The 18,641-nt window shown below is 40.1% G+C and overlaps 1 protein-coding gene across 2 annotated transcripts in view; it reads left to right on the top strand.

The window, feature by feature from the left end:
• The window catches only part of LRIG1 (leucine rich repeats and immunoglobulin like domains 1), a 191,278-nt gene that overhangs the window by 127,717 nt on the left and 44,920 nt on the right, over positions 1-18,641 (top strand). For both annotated transcript variants that reach the window (XM_070738181.1, XM_070738182.1), the window contains exons 5-9: positions 1,413-1,556; positions 5,237-5,380; positions 7,647-7,790; positions 10,761-10,904; positions 15,081-15,161. In XM_070738181.1, coding sequence (XP_070594282.1) covers positions 1,413-1,556; positions 5,237-5,380; positions 7,647-7,790; positions 10,761-10,904; positions 15,081-15,161 — 657 coding nt within the window. The remainder of the gene's footprint in view (positions 1-1,412; positions 1,557-5,236; positions 5,381-7,646; positions 7,791-10,760; positions 10,905-15,080; positions 15,162-18,641) is intronic.

Raw genomic sequence — 18,641 nt, 5'->3', positions numbered from 1 at the left:
CCGGACTCACACAGAACAGGCTCCCATTCGGCTTGCCTGATTCCTCCTCCGCTTCTCCCGCATGCAGCTCGCGCTTTCTCTGCCCTGGTCTTTAGCGCTCCGACGACGACTATCCCCCACTCTCTCTCTCTCGAGGGAAATCCTTTGTGCCTTGCAGCCGAGCTCTCCCACCTGCTCGGCGGGTCATCGGGCTCCCCCCCCCCGCAATACCGTGTTTCCCCGAAAGTAAGACATATGTCTTACTTTCGGGGTATGGCTAATATTAGCCGACCCCCCTGAAACCCCCCATATGTCTTACAATCGGGGGGGTCTTACTATCGGGGAAACACGGTATGTATGAATATACATGTACAATGTACAGTGGTACCTCAAGATACGAACCCCTCGTCTTACGAACAACTCGTGATACGAACCCGGGGTTCAGAAAAATTTTGCTTCTTCTTACGAACTTTTTTCGAGTTACGAACCGGCGTTCGGAGACTGCTGGGAAGCCGCGCGGCTGTTTTAAAAGGTGACAGCCGGGCGGCGGGGCTTCCCAGAAACCTCCCGAACGCCGGTTCGTAACTCGAACAAAGTTCGTAAGAAGAGGCAAAAATTTTCTGAACCCCGGGTTCGGTTCGGGAGGTTGCTGGGAAGCCCCCAAGCCCGGCTGTCACCTTTTAAAACAGCTGTGCCACTTCCCAGCTGTCTCCCGAAGCCGAACGCGGAAGTTCGGCTTTAGCGTTCGGCTTCAGGAGACAGCTGGGAAGCGGCGCAGCTGTTTTAAAAGGTCGCAGCCGGCCTGGGGGGCTTGCCAGCACCCCCCCGAACCCCGAACCCGGGTTTGGGGGAGTGCTGGGAAGCCTCCCAGGCCGGCTGTCACCTTTTAAAACAGCCGCGCGGCTTCCCAGCAGTCGCCGAAAGCCTTTTTTTTGCGGGGTTTTTTTTGGTTGCACGGATTAATTGACTTTACATTGTTTCCTATGGGAAACAATGTTTCGTCTTACGAACCTTTCGTCTTACGAACCTCCTCCTTGCACCAATTAAGTTCGTATCATGAGGTATTACTGTATATTTGTTCTGCTTTTGGTTTGGCTTTGATTCTTGTATAGACATTCTTTCTCATCTGGACACCTACTCTAGAACTCAAAGCATGAAAAACAATAGAAAATTCTGGAAGCTTTGGTTCAACAAAAGGCACTGAGGTAGGAAAGGAAGCTCTGACAGACTGACAGGTGCTTCAGTATCAGAGGAATCTTTTAATCATCACCTGCCTATAAATTGTACAAAATGGCTTGATTGTTGTTAGAGTGGGAAGACATTTGGTTTCTGGAAAAACAGCACGTCTGATGTCACCACCTGCTTAGATAAAGAGGGACTAATCAAGACATCCAACACAACCATTTTGAATGTTCTTTTGTAAATTATTACAGCTACCTGGGGAGCAACAGAATCAGTGTCCTGGAGACCAAGGCTTTTAACAGCTTGTCAAGATCCCTGCTGACGCTTCGCCTGAATAAAAACAGAATTGTTCAACTTCCCATCAAAGCTTTCAAACTGCCCCATCTAACACAACTGTGAGTAGAAATGTGCAGTTTAATTATAACTGGCCAAGCTTTAGCTCCCTAAGGACACTTCACCATACACAATCCTTCAGATTGAATGTGTGAAATGTTGATTAAAGCGTATTCCAGTGGTCTTTTGTGACATGAATAAAATAAAAATTGGATGTGGCTCCACCCCGGATTGACTATTCTGTTTACATTCTTAATAGAACCAAAAGAAAAGAAGGGAAATGTTTGAGTATCTGTTAACTGGAATATATGTCGTAAATTTTCTTCCTTATGTCAGGTGTGTGCGTGTGTATATGTGCATATTTTCTCTTTCTGGGTTTTACTTTGATTTGCCGATGACTCTAAAGCAGTGTTTCCCAACCTTGGCAACTTGAAGATATTTGGATTTCAACTCCCAGAATTTCCCAGGCAGCATTTGCTGGCTGGAGAATTCTGGGAGTTGAAGTCCAAATATCTTCAAGTTGCCCAGGTTGGGAAACACTGCTCTAAAGTGTGCAACAGGGTTGATATTCCTGGAGGGCTCTGTAATATGGTAAATGGTTTAGCTTTACTAGATAAATGGTCAAAGCAATGGAAACTGCGGTTTAATGTTTCCAAATGTAAAATAATGCACTTGGGGAAAAGGAATCCTCAATCTCAGTATTGCATTGGCAGTTCTGTGTTAGCAAAAACTTCAGAAGAGAAGGATTTAGGGGTAGTGATTTCTGACAGTCTCAGAATGGGTGAGCAGTGTGGTCGAGCAGTAGGAAAAGCAAGTAGGATGCTTGGCTGCATAGCTAGAGGTATAACAAGCAGGAAGAGGGAGATTGTGATCCCCTTATATAGAGCGCTGGTGAGACCCCATTTGGAATACTGTGTTCAGTTCTGGAGACCTCACCTACAAAAAGATATTGACAAAATTGAACGGGTCCAAAGACCGGCTACAAGAATGGTGGAAGGTCTTAAGCATAAAACGTATCAGGAAAGACTTAATGAACTCAATCTGTATAGTCTGGAGGACAGAAGGAAAAGGGGGGACATGATCGAAACATTTAAATATGTTAAAGGGTTAAATAAGGTTCAGGAGGGAAGTATTTTTAATAGGAAAGTGAACACAAGAACAAGGGGACACAATCTGAAGTTAGTTGGGGGAAAGATCAAAAGCAACGTGAGGAAATATTATTTCACTGAAAGAGTAGTAGATCCTTGGAACAAACTTCCAGCAGACGTGGTTGGTAAATCCACAGTGACTGAATTTAAACATGCCTGGGATAAACATATATCCATTGTAAGATAAAACACAGGAAATAGTAGAAGGGCAGACTAGATGGACCATGAGGTCTTTTTCTGCCACCAGTCTTCTATGTTTCTATGTTTCTATTTTGTGGGCATGCAATGAAAGAAAAGCAGAATTGAGAGCGCTTTCTTGCAATCTGTTTTCACATTCAGTGTTCAAACTGCACGGAGGGAAGAATGCGGAGTTGGCATTTAGGTAGACATAGGGTACTTTTGATGGCTAGCACACATGTTATTGTTTGTTTGGCCAAGGTACAGTTTAGGCTGCATTTGATCTGCATCTGTGACAGTGCTTTATGTACATATAATTGACCTTTGGCATCAACATTTGCTTGCTACCTTCTTGAAGTTTTGGAACCCAACTCAAAAGGCTAGATTCAGCATAGTTAGTGTAAGATTTCACATGATAATACAGGTAGTCTTGGATTACAATGGCAATTGGAATCAAGATTTTCGTTGCTAAGTGATGCAGTCGTAAAGGGCAACATTATGTGACCGTATCGCTTAGCAATGGCAATCCAGGCAGTCCTGGTTGTCATCATAACCCAAAGACATATGGGTTCCCAGGCAAGGAATGTATGATTGCCACAGAGGGGTAGGTCTTGGGAAGCCCAGTGAATGTTGCACAAAGACTGGTGTGTGGGGCACAAACTCAGGCGAGGAAAAGAAGTCACTAGTGGGTGCGGCCCTTTGGGCAAGTCCAGAGATGCTCAGAAAAGGAGGGCACTGGTATTGTGTGTGTGTGAATACGAGTGCAAGGAAGCAGAGAGGAGGAAGGTGTCAGTGGATGTGTGAGAACACAGTGTTAGTTCAAGGTGGCTATTTTTAACCACCCTCCCTTCTCATCTCATACAGCCGTTCTTTCTTCCTATCTTCCCTTTGTCTTTGTCTTTCTAAACCTATCTCCTTCTCCTCTTCCCTACTTCCTCTCCTGCCATTTCTCCTCACTCTCTCCTCCCCTCTTCTCTTCTTTCCTCCTCTTTCTTTCTTTTTATCCTCTCTTCCCTTCCTCTTTTCTTTGCAGTACTTTCTCTATTTTTCTGGGATGGTATTCCAGTAACCTTGAATTTCTTTTTACACAGTCTCACATTTTTTTCACATTTTATTCCACATATACTTTTTTAATCTGTTTCTTTTATCTTTATGTGTTTGTCTATTAATACAATTCCAATTTAAAATTTTCTTTCCTCCCCTCCTCCCCTATCCCCTCCTTGCTTGTTACATCTGGGTTACATCATTCACTTACATTCAGATTGCTTTATTTATATTCATTTTCTGACCCTCTATAAAACTTCCCCCAAGTCTTGTAGTTCAATGAGTCCGCTTTATCATTTAATCTTGGTGTTAATCTATTCATTTCAGCGCAGTCCAAAATTTTCTTTATTATCTGCTCATCTCCAGGAATGATACCTGCTTTCTAATTTTGCACAAATACAATTGTAGAGCTTTATTTTATTCTCTTGGATGACTTTTTCTGTTCAAGTGATTCACAGATTCATTTTTCCTGTTGTCAAAATCTCAAATTTATGTTACACGGCAGAAGTGGAAATCCTGTGGTTTTCCAGATGTTTTTAGATTATAGTACCAGTAATCTCTACCCATTGGCCATCTCAGCCAAGGTTTGGAGAGGTAGAAATCTACCCTTATGTGCCAAATACCTATGGACTATACAGGTACTATTAATTGTCCCAGGTAAACCATTTTTATTCTAATCAACTTGAATTAAATTAGATTGATTTCTTCTATATGTATACAAAGAATTCAATAAATTCAAATATTTTGAACCATTTTCTACAAGAAATACATGTTAATACCATACAGTTACGTCTATATTGATAAGAAATAACAATACATACTGCCTTCTGTGGGTGGTGAAAAGATTCCCAGGCAAGGAATGTAGGATTGCCGCAGAGGGGTAGGTCTTGGGAATCCCTAGTTCATGTTGCACAAATGTTGCGCAAATTTGAATAAATAAATAAATAAATAAATAAATAAATAAATGCTGGTGTGTGTGGCACAAACTCAGGCAAGGAAAAGAGGTCACAGGTGGGTGCGGTCCTATATGTATACAAAGAATTCAATACATTCAAATATTTTGAACCATATTCTACAAGAAATACATGTTAATAGCATACAATTATGTCTATATTGGTAAGAAATACAATACACACTGCCTTCTGTTTGTGATAAAAATCTTATGGTTGAAAACTTTGATATATTTACAAGGTCACTAAGGAATGCCATTGAATTCAATTGTAATTTTTACAAATAAACAAAATATTTTAGGTCTAATATAAGTGGGTGCTACCCTGTTCCTAATTTACCTATACCTGGCTGTTGGCTTTGGAAGATCAGTCTATTGAGAAATATTTGACTTAACATCCTTCTTTGTTGTTGGTCACTTTCAGAGAGTTAAACCGGAATCGTATTCGTTTGATAGAAGGGTTGACATTCCATGGCCTGGACAGTTTAGAAGTTTTGAAGCTGCAGCGCAACAATATAAGCAAGTTGACCGATGGAGCTTTTTGGGGTCTGGCCAAAATGGAGGTTCTGTAAGTCAATACGTTATGCTGATAGATTTTAAGGAATACTGTATTTCTTTTGACATTTTCTTTTGGGTGCCAAGGAAATCATCCTCCCACATCATAGCATGGTTGCAAATATGTGATTTTTGGTGCCTGAAACGTCCGATTTTGGGCCGTCCGTATGAACAAAGTGGGTTCACTTCTGGGAGACTATCAGTGGTGAGTTGGTGCCGATTCGTACCAGTTTTCCTGAACCGGTGGTAGAAATTTGCCCCGCTCCCCAAGCTGGCACCAATCGGTCCTCTGGCTCCTTGAAAGTGGCTGGCAAAGAACCCTTTGTGCATACATATTTAAACATATTTAAATATGTTAAAGGGTTAAATAAGGTTCAGGAGGGAAGTGTTTTTAATAGGAAAGTGAACACAAGAACAAGGGGACACAATCTGAAGTTAGTTGGGGGAAAGATCAAAAGCAACGTGAGAAAATATTATTTTACTGAAAGAGTAGTAGATCCTTGGAACAAACTTCCAGCAGACGTGGTTGGTAAATCCACAGTAACTGAATTTAAACATGCCTGGGATAAACATATATCCATTGTAAGATAAAATACAGGAAATAGTATAAGGGCAGACTAGATGGACCATGAGGTCTTTTTCTGCCGTCAGTCTTCTATGTTTCTATGTTTCTGTGAATGCACAGAGGGTCATTTCCCTCTGCAAAATGCACACTTCCGAACCAATAGGGAAGCTAAGTGGAATCCACCACTGGAGACCATATATAGACTTTTGCTATAGTGTAGTGGTTCTTAATGTAAAGGAAGAGGAAATGATTAAATACAAGGACAATAGTCATGTTAACTACTGTATTTTGGGGGTATAAGGTACACCAGAATATAAGACGCACCTTAGTGTTGTGGGGGGGGGGGGGAATAGGGGAGGAAGTCTACCTCCAAGGTATTCATCTGGCTCGAATCCTTAACTCTGGTCAGCGTCAGCACATTGTTTTATCCCCTCCTTAGTGCTGGAAAAAAAATCCTCAGAGGGAGTAACAATAAAAACAAGCCTGCAAAGGCTTAGGGCTAATCAAGGCCTAGGGCTAGGTAATAATAATAATAATAATAATAATAATAATAATAATAATAATAATAATAATAGTAATAGTAATAGTAATAGTAATAGTAATAGTAATAATAGTAATTATTATTGCTGTTGTTGTTTTGTTGTGTTGTTGTTGTTGTTGTTGTTGTTATTATTATTATTATTATTATTATTATTATTATTATTATTATTATTATTAAGATTTGTATGCCGCCCCTCTCCCAGGACTCGGAGCGGCTCACAACAAGCAATACATTTACAAATCCAATATTTTAAAAAATCAATTTTAAAAACCCCTTATAAAAACAATCATACAATCCAAACAAACCATACGTAAATCATAGCAGCTAGGGATATGTCAGTTTCCCCATGCCTGGCGACATAGATGTGTTTTCAGAAGTTTGCGAAAGGCAAGGAGGGTGGGAGCAGTCCTAAAACTTCTTCGGAGTAGCAATGAAAAAAAATCCTGCAAGCCGGAATGATTGTTAGCACCTCCTTAGGGCTGGAAAAAAAAAACTTCCAAAAAGCTACATTTGGAGTATAAGATGCACCCAAATTACAGTCTCTTTTGGGGGGGGGAGGTGCATCTTATACTCTGAAAAATATGGTACATTAGGTTAATTTTAATTCATTTAAATCAAGGCTATGTTGCCTCTGAATACCTTTTCCAGTGCAGACCTAGACTGCAAAATGGTTATATACCCCTTGTTTAGATGTTTGATTCAAAAACAGGGCCTATGATGCGGGCAGCACCAAGTCGAACTCGGAGGGAGGCAGTGAGTGAAGAAGGAAGGAAGAAAGGGAGGGAGGGAGGGAGAAAGTAAATCCTTAAGTTACATTGGGAAACTACAGAAAACACCACAGAAGCAGGCATCAGCAAAGCACGTCTATCTCACTGCCAAAAGAACCCTATGAGCATTTCCCTGCAGTTATAAAATGTCAGTTTTGACCTGGAGGTGTCTTTACTTTTATCAGTAACAGAATGTTAGGGTATTGGATCGCCATGCAAGGAATTTTGTGTCAGCTATAATTCTAGAAATCAAATAAGAATGCTATTTGGATTGTGGCTTTTTCTTCTTAAATATGATAAAGAAATTTCAGATTTGGAGCATTTTGCCTGAGAAAAAATGTATTAAAAAAAAATCAAATGGAAGTTTGTGTGCAATTTAAAACGCCCAATTTGGTTTTTCATGTAGGCACCTGGAGCACAACGTCCTCACAGAAGTGAATGGTGGCTCCTTGTATGGCCTGGTGTCCCTTCAACAATTTCATCTGAGTAACAACCTGATATCCAGTATCAGTCCTGCTGGATGGAACTTCTGCCAAAAGCTGAACGAACTGTAAGTTAGCTAATTTGGGAGGCAACCGTTGAAAATAAAAATAGAAACTCGGGCACTCCAGTAAATGTAGGCAGTGCTTTAAGAGAGAAAAGTTTTAGAAGATTCAGGTTTTATAGAATGCAATTATTTTCCCCTCTTTTAAAATGTTGCTTTTTAATTTAGAAAATTTGTGACTGGGGAATATTAAGGCACTGTTTCTTCCACAATAACTATGTTGTATCTTTTCCCCAAATACCATTTCTAGCAAAAAGTTTGTTTCACCTAGATAAATTATTTTGATCAGTTAGCATCCATCACTAGCAAGCCTTATATGTCCCTGACGTCTCTTAAAAAGCCATATTATTAACCTAGATAAATATGAAGTATTTACTTATTGGATGCTTTTAAACCTTTTTTCTGGCATCTAACTGTGCTTGGTTGATTGGTATATTTTTATTATAATTATTTTAGTTTTGAATCTTTTTAAAACTTTAGATAAAAGATGAATTTAATGTTTGCATGCATGCACATATGTTTATACATTTGTACGTGCATATATGTTGTTTTTAAAAAGTTGGTGATGCTATGGAGAACATCAATTGATGTCCCTAGAGGTCTTTAAATTTTTTATTTAACCCGAGCATTTGCTTCTCTTGTTAACGTCTGTGTTAGTTTTATCCAAATAGCCAGATAAGGAATGTTAAGAAAACTATTGAAAATGTCTTTTAAGAATACACATTCAGTCAATCAAGGAGTACAGGTATTGTAGATTTATGCAGAATACAAAGGAGTTCACAAATCCCTTAAGGGAGAGGCTTTTCTTTCCAATCCTGGAATTAAAATGTATGTGTTTTTTTAAAAAATAAATCTACCTCTTTCCCTACCCTGGCTGTGGAGATGTACAAAATGTGAGTGCTTCTTTCTGGCTGATACAGCAGGGATACAGCAAAGCTTTATTTTGAAATTTGCTCTTGGCTAATTCTGGTTGATGTCAAAAAAAGAAATGTGCCTCTACAGTTCTGACAAAAAACCCCTGCTGCCAACTATGAGGTTTTTTTAAAAAAACAGTTGTGCTTAGCGCTATCTGCTAGCATTGGATTTCTTCTATGTAACCCCCCTGTTCCCCCTTTTGAAAAATTCTTTCATCACAGGTGAGGAAATAATGTTGACTGGTTGCCATCTCTTCATAACATGACACCACAGTCTCCTTGGGAATTAAATTATGTTGTCCCTTGCCTTTTTGGAAAGCTTTCCGTTGCTCCTACCAGTAGTTATACCATTGCTATCTCTGCGCACGTTTGCAAAAAACATGCCACATGTTTGCCAAGGAGATAATAAATACCCTTTTTAAAAAATTTAGAAATGTTTCTGTCTTGACTGTCCTTGTTTTGGCAGATGTCATTAAAGTTTATATCCCACACGTCACCATAAGCAGTCCTCGACTTAACAATAGTTCATTTATGACTGTCTGATGTCACAACGGTATTGAAAAGACTGACCTATGACCATTTTTCACGCTTACAACTGTTGCAGCATTCTCATGGTCATGTGATTAAAATCCAGACCCTCGATAACTATCTCATTTATGAAAATTGTAGCGTGCTGGGGGGCGGTGTCAGGTGATCCCCCTTTGTGACCTTCTGACAAGCAAAGTCAATGGGGAAGCCAGGCTCAATTCACAACTATGTTCCTAACTTAACAACTGCAGTGATTCACTTAACAACTGTGGCAAGAAAGGTCATAAAATGGGGCAGAATTTACTTAACAGCTGTCTTGCTTAGCAACAGAAATTTTGGGCTCAATTTTGGCCATATGTTCAGGTCTGCCTATATTATTAAAACTGAATAGAAGAAATAGTTGGCACTTTTGCCTCATTCCCTCTTTTTTTTTGTCTCAACTCCACAAAAATTAGTGCCAGGGTACAAATAAAAAATAGTTATTTTAGATTGCTTTTATTTGATGAAGTTGCTCACAGACTAAAATGCAACTCAGCCTCCTGCTGAAGCCATAGGTACATATTCCATGTACCTTTTATTAGCTGAAATTAGAGGAAGTTGGAGAACTTTAAAAGAAAGGTATAAGGGAAATGGGAAACAAGTCAAATCAAGGGTAGGGAGTTTTGAGCCTCTGTAAGGGGTAAGTTCATCTTAGGAATTCCACCCAAATGTTCCTATTCTGATGCATGAAAGAAGAAAATTGGGAAAAGGAAAGAGCAACTTACATAACAAGTTTTTGGAACTGATGGTTTATTGGGACTGAGATCAGATGACAGAATGCCAGCCCCTGATTTGCAATTCTTCCAATTCTATGCACTTCCTGAGTTCCATGATCTTATTTAAAATCTTTATATGGCTGCCCATCTGAAGCAACTCTGGGTGGCTTGCAACAATTAACCCAATAAATCAAGCAACTCTAAAACAATAAGCAATAAAACAAAAACCCTTTGTCACAATTGTCTCCATGGGATGCCTCATTGCAGGCTCAGATACCGTCCTTCCATACTATCTGTCTATGTAATCCTATGCCAGCATCTTAGTGAAAAGCCAAGTCTTAATAACCTTCCGAATTGTTGGAAGGATATAGAGAATCTTGTCTTATGCCTGTTTACTTGGTTCAAAGAAAAATGGACAATTCTTTCCATGTTTTGGCAGGATTGCGGTAGTATAACCAAGATCCTGCAGTTAGCTTGAAGATAACTCACTCTGAAAGCAAGCACGCTTTGATTTTGCCAATGACTAAATGGAATAATTGGGCGTAACTCTGTGAATAGATTCTGAGAACTTGAAAGTGCTGTTGGGTTAAATCAAATAAATTAGCTTCTGGCTTTATTTTGCCCTTACAGTAAATTCTTTACCTGACTTAGATATTCTTGACCCTCCTTCCATAGAATACACATTTAGGATATTCATGAACTAAATTATTTTGCAGGACAATAAGAAGGAAAAATAAATGCTTCAGATTGAAATTTTGCTCTTTTCCTCACCCCCTCAGGTCCTTGTCATTTAACAACTTAACCAGATTGGATAAAGAAAGTTTAGCAGATCTGGGAAGCCTGGAGATCCTTCACCTGAGTCACAATTCCATCAGTCACATTGCAGAAGGAGCATTCAAGGGACTCAAAAGCTTACGTGTTCTGTAAGAGTTTTACATTTTTCCTATTTGTTTGTCAGGTTAACTCTTGAGCACAATAAAAGGGATAATAGGTCTGATGTTTGCTTTTGCCTTCTCTTAATTAGGCAATGAATACCTCAAATGTGTTGGTTATGACCTATAAAGCCCTACATGGCTTACCTACAGGACCGTCTTCTGCCTCATATATACCAGCGGCAGGTTAGGGCCCACAGAGTTGGCCTTCTCCAGGTCCCGTCAGCTAAGCAATGCTGACTGGCGGGGACTAGGAGTTTATCCGAATCCTCAAAGTCACCTGAATTAAAACACAAAATGGGCATGGAACATTCTTGGGACTGCTGAAAGGACTGGATTAGCAATAGCAATAGCATTTAGACTTATATACCGCTTCATAGTGCTTTTACAGTCATCTCTAAGCAGTTTACAGCCCCCTCTAAGCGAGGACCCAGATTGCCCCCAACAATCTGGGTCCTCATTTTACCCACCTTGGAAGGATGGAAGGCTGAGTCAACCTTGAGCTGATGGTGAGATTTGAACTGCTGAACTACAGCTAACAGTTAGTTGAAGTAGCCTGAAGTGCTGCATTCTAACCACTGCACCACCTTGCCTCTTAATTGTATATAGAAACATAGAAGTCTGATGGCAGAAAAAGACCTTATGGTCCATCTAGTCTGCCCTTATACTATTTTCTGTATTTTATCTTAGGATGGATATATGTTTATCCCAGGCATGTTTAAATTCAGTTACTGTGGATTTATCTACTACGTCTGCTGGACGTTTGTTCCAGGGATCTACTACTCTTTCAGTAAAATAATATTTTCTCATGTTGCTTTTGATCTTTCCCCCAACTAACTTCTCTCTTGTGCTCACTTTCCTATTAAAAACACTTCCCTCCTGGACCTTATTTAACCCTTTAACATATTTAAATGTTTTGATCATGTCCCCCCTTTTCCTTCTGTCCTCCAGATTATACAGATTGAGTTCATAGGATATAGATAGTGTCATATTCCTTCTTCTTTGTTGAGAGAGGACTGTTCAGTTTTGAAATACAGTGGAACCGCTGGTCACAAATGCTTCTGACCATGACCAAATTGGGTTCCAACAAAAATAAATAAATAAAAAAATATCACACACACACCACGGTCAATTTTCTCTTCTGCACCTTTTTTTTTTGTGTGTAAACCCCAAATTTCCAGAATTAGTTTTGGGTGATGACCAAATCGGTTTGGGAACAAATTATGGTTGTGTCCAGAGGTTCCACTGTAGATGGCTTTTTTTAACTCCTGTTTCAAACAAAGGAAGAGTACTAATGACCAGATGACTGCAAAGGATACGAACCCTTCCATTCCCCACCAGTTAGAACTGAAAAACTTCTTGAATGAGAAGTTTTTAAAGGGAAAACCCCCCCCAAAAAGTCCACTTGCTTTTTGGAAAAAGCATCTTTGTGACTGAATGACTGAGAATCTCCATAGAATTTTAGACAACGATGTCTAGCCCAAATTTGACACAGTGTGGATAAACTGTACCATTGTAGTTGTTGGTACTGAGAGGACATTAACTGGGGATGACCTTCTCTCTATTTAAGAGCTTCTGGGAAACTTCCAGTCTAGTAGATATTGCCTCCAGAGGCAACTAAGGAAGAAAAGTGCCATGAGTTTTGTTCAAGGAGTCATTTTACCCCTGTACTTAGGGGATATTTCTTCTTTAATTGAATCTCTGCTTTTACTGACTAGCCATTCTATGTGCAGAATTGTTGATAACTTTGGTTTTGTGAAACCTTTAACTGAAAACCAGAATAACTTTATAGAAACCTTGTGTGTGTGTGTGTGTGTTTAAATAATGTCCTTCCACCAAATGAACAGTTCTCCAAATTACTTACTTAAAATTCTTTTCTCCAAAGCTCTTTTGAAGTCGGAGCTTAATGGAAAAGAAACACAGGCTTTCCCCCCTTGGTTACTGCACGGTGCAGTTATTTATTCCTTTTATTGAAGTGAGGATGGGCTTTATGTTTCTTTGCCTTTCTCCTAGGCAGCTGGCACAGAAAAGGGATGGAGGACTTTCCCAAACTGAAAAGAGTGTTTGGATTGCAGCTAATTCTCCGGTCTCCTTTTGTGTCCAGTGCACAGAGAGGGAAGAGGGTGGGAGAGCAAGTTCTAATTGAATCAAGAGGAAGGCCCATCAGCCCCTGCACCTGGTGAAAAAGAGCTGGGCATGCTTTAATTACGGATCTATTGTTGACAAGCCTTTGGTGGGTGTGAAACTGCTGAAATGAGAAGCTATTCAAATAGAGGTCAGTCCCAGGGACCTCACAGCAGAATGATTAACAAGGCAGTATGCTTTCAGGGCCAGCCAGCCAGAAAGAATAGGAAATTGGCAACAGAGGCTGTGAGAAAGGCAAAGTGAATGCAAAGAAAACTGAACTGGAATATTTATTTATTTATTTATTTTGTCCAATACACAATGAGAGTTTTAGTGTGTGTGTGTGTGTGTGTGTGTGTGTGTGTGTGTCACATTTTTTTTTCTGAATTTGAAAATTAAGGGAGACTAGGATAGATCTATTTTGGCCTTGTTTTGGCCTCATCAGCTAGCCATACCCACTGGGACTTGAACCTGCAACCTTTGCCTTGTAAGGCAGAGAATTATCCTCTAGGCTACAGTATCCAATCCCTTCAGCTCTGCACCAGGGAAGGGTTACATATTTTTGTGTCGAATCACCCTGGTGTATTGAAGGAACATGACAGCTCCTTATTTGCCTCTCGGCCCAACCCAGGGCCATTTCCAAGGCAGTTAATTTTATTGATAGCCGACAATTCTATCTGTATGTGTCAATATGACGGTCTTGGTATATTCGCGTTTCTTCCAAATCCTACACGGGAAGAAACCCGAATACAGTGATCCCTCGATTTTCGCAATCTCGATCTTCGCGAAACGCTATATCGCGATTTTTCCCACCCGATGACGTCACTCTCTTCCTTCCTTTCTCATCTTTCTTTCTCTCTCTCTTTCTCTATCTTGCTTCTTCCTCTCTCACACTCTCTTCCTCCCTCTCTCATCTCTTTCTTTCCTTCTCTCTCTTTCTCTATCTCTCCCCCTCTTGCTGGCGGGCGGCGGGCGGGCAAGCGGGGGCATCAGCGAGGAGCCAGGGTTTCCCCTTTGCGTGGGCGGCAGGGAAACCCCGATCTTCGTCTGCTCGCTGCTGCTGCGCTGCCGAGCAGATCAGCTGCTGGGCGGCTGAAGGAACCTTCCCTGGGTCTTCCCCTTTGCGTGGGCGGCGGGGAAGACCCGTTTTATGCTTAAGACCTTCCACCGTTCTTGTAGCCCGTCTTTGGACCCGTTCAATTTTGTCAATATCTTTTTGTAGGTGAGGTCTCCAGAACTGAACACAGTATTCCAAATGTGGTCTCACCAGCGCTCTATATAGCGGGATCACAATCTCCCTCTTCCTGCTTGCTATACCTCTAGCTATGCAGCCAAGCATCCTACTTGCTTTTCCTACCACACTGACCACACTTTAAGATTTGTGGACTTCAACTGCCAGCATTTTCCATTCCACAAGTCTTAAAGTTTCTAAGTTTGAAGACCTCTGATCTAGGTCCCGGTTGTCTCAAAGGTCCTTTTATTTTAAAGACAGGATGGACTTTTCTGATTTTTCTTTAATATATTTTGCTTCTCATTTAAGAAATTGTGAAGAAGCTGAACTGAAGAAGCTTTTGAGAGGAGAGGAGATGAGAAGTGAAACGTCTTACAGAAAAACCAGAAAGTCCAGTTGCTTTTAAAATAAAAGCATCTTTGGGCTTATTTCTAAGCTATTGATTTTTATGGAATTTATTAACACTGCCCAATTCCAAGAAGACTCTGAGAGGTGTGAAATAAGTTTTTTCTTGCACTTTTTAACACCAGGAGAAATAACGCCCTAACTCAGTTGAAGAGAATCAGAGAATAGATTTGTGGGATTTTCCTTTCAAAGAAAACAATATGGAAGAGGCCAGGTCTAATCAACTAGAGTAAATTACTACTGTTTTTCCACAAATGCTTCAGACGAAAGCTTTTATGCTACAGGAACAAAAGGCAGTGTCTTTAGGGGAAGGTTTCCTAAAGATTGGCCTTTGTGAGCCTCTTTGAATGGTGGGCTCACAAACTGGGAAATTGATTGTGATCTTTCCTTTGTCATCCTCTCCCTAGGAATCTGGATCATAACGAGATTTCGGGGACAATAGAAGACACCAGTGGAGCATTTACGGGCCTGGAAAACTTAAGCATGCTGTGAGTATCAGATAGGTTTTACTTCTGGAAAACAAAAGTTGTTTTTTTCCTAACAACTTTGTAGCTCTCTGTTTATATTAGGAGTGGGATGGGAGAAAGTGGGACATCGGTTGAACATCTATTATGTGCAGGGCAAATATTTTTTAATACTAGTACATAGTACATGCCTTAGAAGCTCACATGGCCATAATTCAAACTCTGGCTATACTTTTGCCCCCTGCTTAGGAGGGCTTTTTTCTGTTGAGAATAAAAGAGAGACGCCTTATTTTACAAACCTCAAATTATAAATTTGTTTTGCTTTGTATTCTTGACAAATTTCTCAGCATCTGATGCTTTGTTTCTTCCAGGGAAAATGAGGGGCATCCATTTGATTTTTCTTTACATTGTGTTCAAATGGTGATGTTTTAAACAAAAAATGCACTCGGCTTTTGTTCCAGGGGAGACTATACTGCTGGTACAAGTAGTCCTCGATCTATGACCGTTTAATCCGCAGTTATTTCAAGTTATAATATTGCTGATCAATTGGCAGTTGTGACCAGTCCTCAGAGTTCTGGCCTTTCCAGAACCCCTGCAGTACCTTGATCACAATTTGAGTGCTTGGTAACCCATTCACATTTGCAGTCGGTTGCCAAGCTCTCTATAATCATATGATTGCCATTTGCAATCTTCCTTGTTAACTTCCCTATAAAATCAGTGAGGAATATAGCAAATTGCCCTTATCACCTCGAGGTTCGACTACTGCAATGGGGCTACCTTTGAAGAGTGTTCGGAAACTTCAACTTGTCCAAAATGCAGCTACGTGAGCAGTCTTGGGCCTTCCAAGAAATACCCACATCTCGCCATCACTCCGCGCACTGCATTGGCTACCAATCCGTTTCTGGGCACAATTCAAAGTGTTCGTTATGACCTATAAAGCCCTTCGTGGCATAGGACCAGATTATCTCCGAGACCGCCTTTTGCCGCACGAATCCCAGCGATCTGTGAGGTCCCACAAAGTTGGCCTCCTTAGGGTTCCGTCAACCAAACAATGTCAGCTGGCGGGACCTAGGGGAAGAGCCTTCTCTGTGGCGGCCCCGGCCCTCTATAATCAGCTCCCCCCAGAGATTCGCACTGCCCCCACCCTCCTCGCCTTCCGAAAGAGCTTAAAAACTCATCTTTGCCGCCAGGCTTGGGACTTTTAGATCTTCCCCCTGATCAATGAAGGTTTTAAGTGTTTGTTTGTTTGTTTGTTTGTTTGTTTATTTATTTATTTATTGTTAGAGTTGAAAGGGACCATGAACGCCATCAAGTATGAGTGTTGAATGATTGGTTTGATAGGTTTTACTTTCTTTTAATTGAATTTAATAGTTGTTTTTAAATGTAGTATCAATTGGTTTTATATTAATGTTCAGTTTTTGTATATGCTGTGAGCCGCCTCGAGTCCTTGGAGAGGGGTGGCATACAAATACAAACAAACAAACAAATAAAATAAAAAAAATAAAAAAAATAAAATATAAAATAAAATATAAAATAAAATAAAACAAAATAAAAAATATAAAATATAAAATATAAAATAAAATAAATAAAATAAATAAAATAAATAAAATAAATAAAATAAATAAAATAAATAAAATAAAATAAAATAATTTGCCGTCAGTCTTCTATGTTTCTATGGTAGTCTCCCGCAACCACCTAGCTTCCCCTATCCCTTCTGCACTGAAACCATGCCAACTTGTGCGCCTGCCTCATTCACATTATACCCACATACACCCAACATGTGCCATGTATCTTACCAGAAATGGGGCCTCTCACATACCCTCATGAACCTGCCCAAGCCTGCCACACCTCTTGTGCTTCCTTCCCAACTTGTGCTGTACTTCTTGAGGTCACATTTCTTGCATGCCTTCCCAGACGTTCTGGTGTAGTAGTTAGAATGAAGAATTGCAGACAAATTCTGCCCACTGCGAGGAGTTCAATCCTGGCTGTCTCAAGGTTGATTCAGACTTCCATCTTTTTGAGTTCAGTAAAATGAGGATCCAGATTGTTGGGGGCGATAGGCCGATTCTATAAACCACTTACAGACTGAAAACTGGAAGATGCTGTGAATTAAGAGACACCATTCTACAAACATACTGTGTTTCCCCCAAAATAAGACTCTATCTTATATTTTTTTGATCCCTGAAATAAGCCCTTGGCCTTATTGCCATACACTCAAAAACCTGTTTGGGCTTATTATCAGGGTATGTCTTATTTTTTTGTGAGGGAAAGGTAGTAAAACCATACAAGAAAAATTGAAAACCATGATAGTCTTGTACTTTTTAATACAGGAAGATATGGATCCATAGCATCAGTGAAGTAAAGATTTTGTTCTGTAAAAGAGAAAATGACTTCCAATATAGCATGGTAATTTAATTTGGTTTTAAGCCCCAAAACTGTGAGCCATAGTTGTCCAGAAAAATACTTAAGAAGTGATTTGAGATAAATATGTAACCTTGGAAAATTGAAGGAAAACGTGAAATGTTTTTCCATTAAATAAGTGTCCAAATGTATGAGTGATGATTACTTTTTATTGAAAAGCTGTAGAGGATCCCTGCTTCCCTCTAATCCTATGATATGCCTGCAGGAGACCATTACATGGCCCACTGTGAAATTGACTAAAAGCTTAGCTTTGTTCCGATATTAGGCCTCACATGATTACAGATGCGTGAAGGTGAGAGTGGCCCTCACTTGATGCCCCTTTACCGTTAACATTATGTCTGTTGAAGGCACCGTGCCCTCTAATTGGCATACTAGGCAGCTAGCTAGGAAGAGGCCACAGCGAACAAAAATCAGAACTTAGTTTGATCAGTTTCCTTAATTCTGTGAGATGTGTTTGTATGTGTGTGTCTTCTGAAGAGGGAGAGGGAGCAGATTTTTCCTTTCAGAACATGCCCTACAGAGTAAAGTTGGTGGGTGGGCTGTGGAATTGGAAAAAAACCCATGAGCTAGTAACTATGGTTATGCATACTGATATTGACAAAATTGAACGGGTCCAAAGACGGGCTACAAGAACGGTGGAAGGTCTTAAGCATAAAACGTATCAGAAAATACTTAATGAACTCAATCTGTATAGTCTGGAGGACAGAAGGAAAAGGGGGGACATGATCGAAACATTTAAATATGTTAAAGGGTTAAATAAGGTTTAGGAGGGAAGTGTTTTTAATAGGAAAGTGAACACAAGAACAAGGGGACACAATCTGAAGTTAGTTGGGGGAAAGATCAAAAGCAACGTGAGGAAATATTATTTCACTGAAATAGTAGTAGATCCTTGGAACAAACTTCCAGCAGACGTGTTGGTAAATCCACAGTAACTGAATTTAAACATGCCTGGGATAAACATATATCCATCCTAAGATAAAAATACAGGAAATAGTATAAGGGCAGACTAGATGGACCATGAGGTCTTTTTCTGCCATCAGTCTTCTATGTTTCTATACTCTCACACGCATGTGTTTGGTTGGA

The sequence above is a fragment of the Erythrolamprus reginae genome, chromosome 2 (assembly GCF_031021105.1).
Source record: "Erythrolamprus reginae isolate rEryReg1 chromosome 2, rEryReg1.hap1, whole genome shotgun sequence".
Lineage (NCBI taxonomy): Eukaryota > Metazoa > Chordata > Lepidosauria > Squamata > Dipsadidae > Erythrolamprus > Erythrolamprus reginae.
This window is presented reverse-complemented; position numbering and strand designations above follow the sequence as displayed.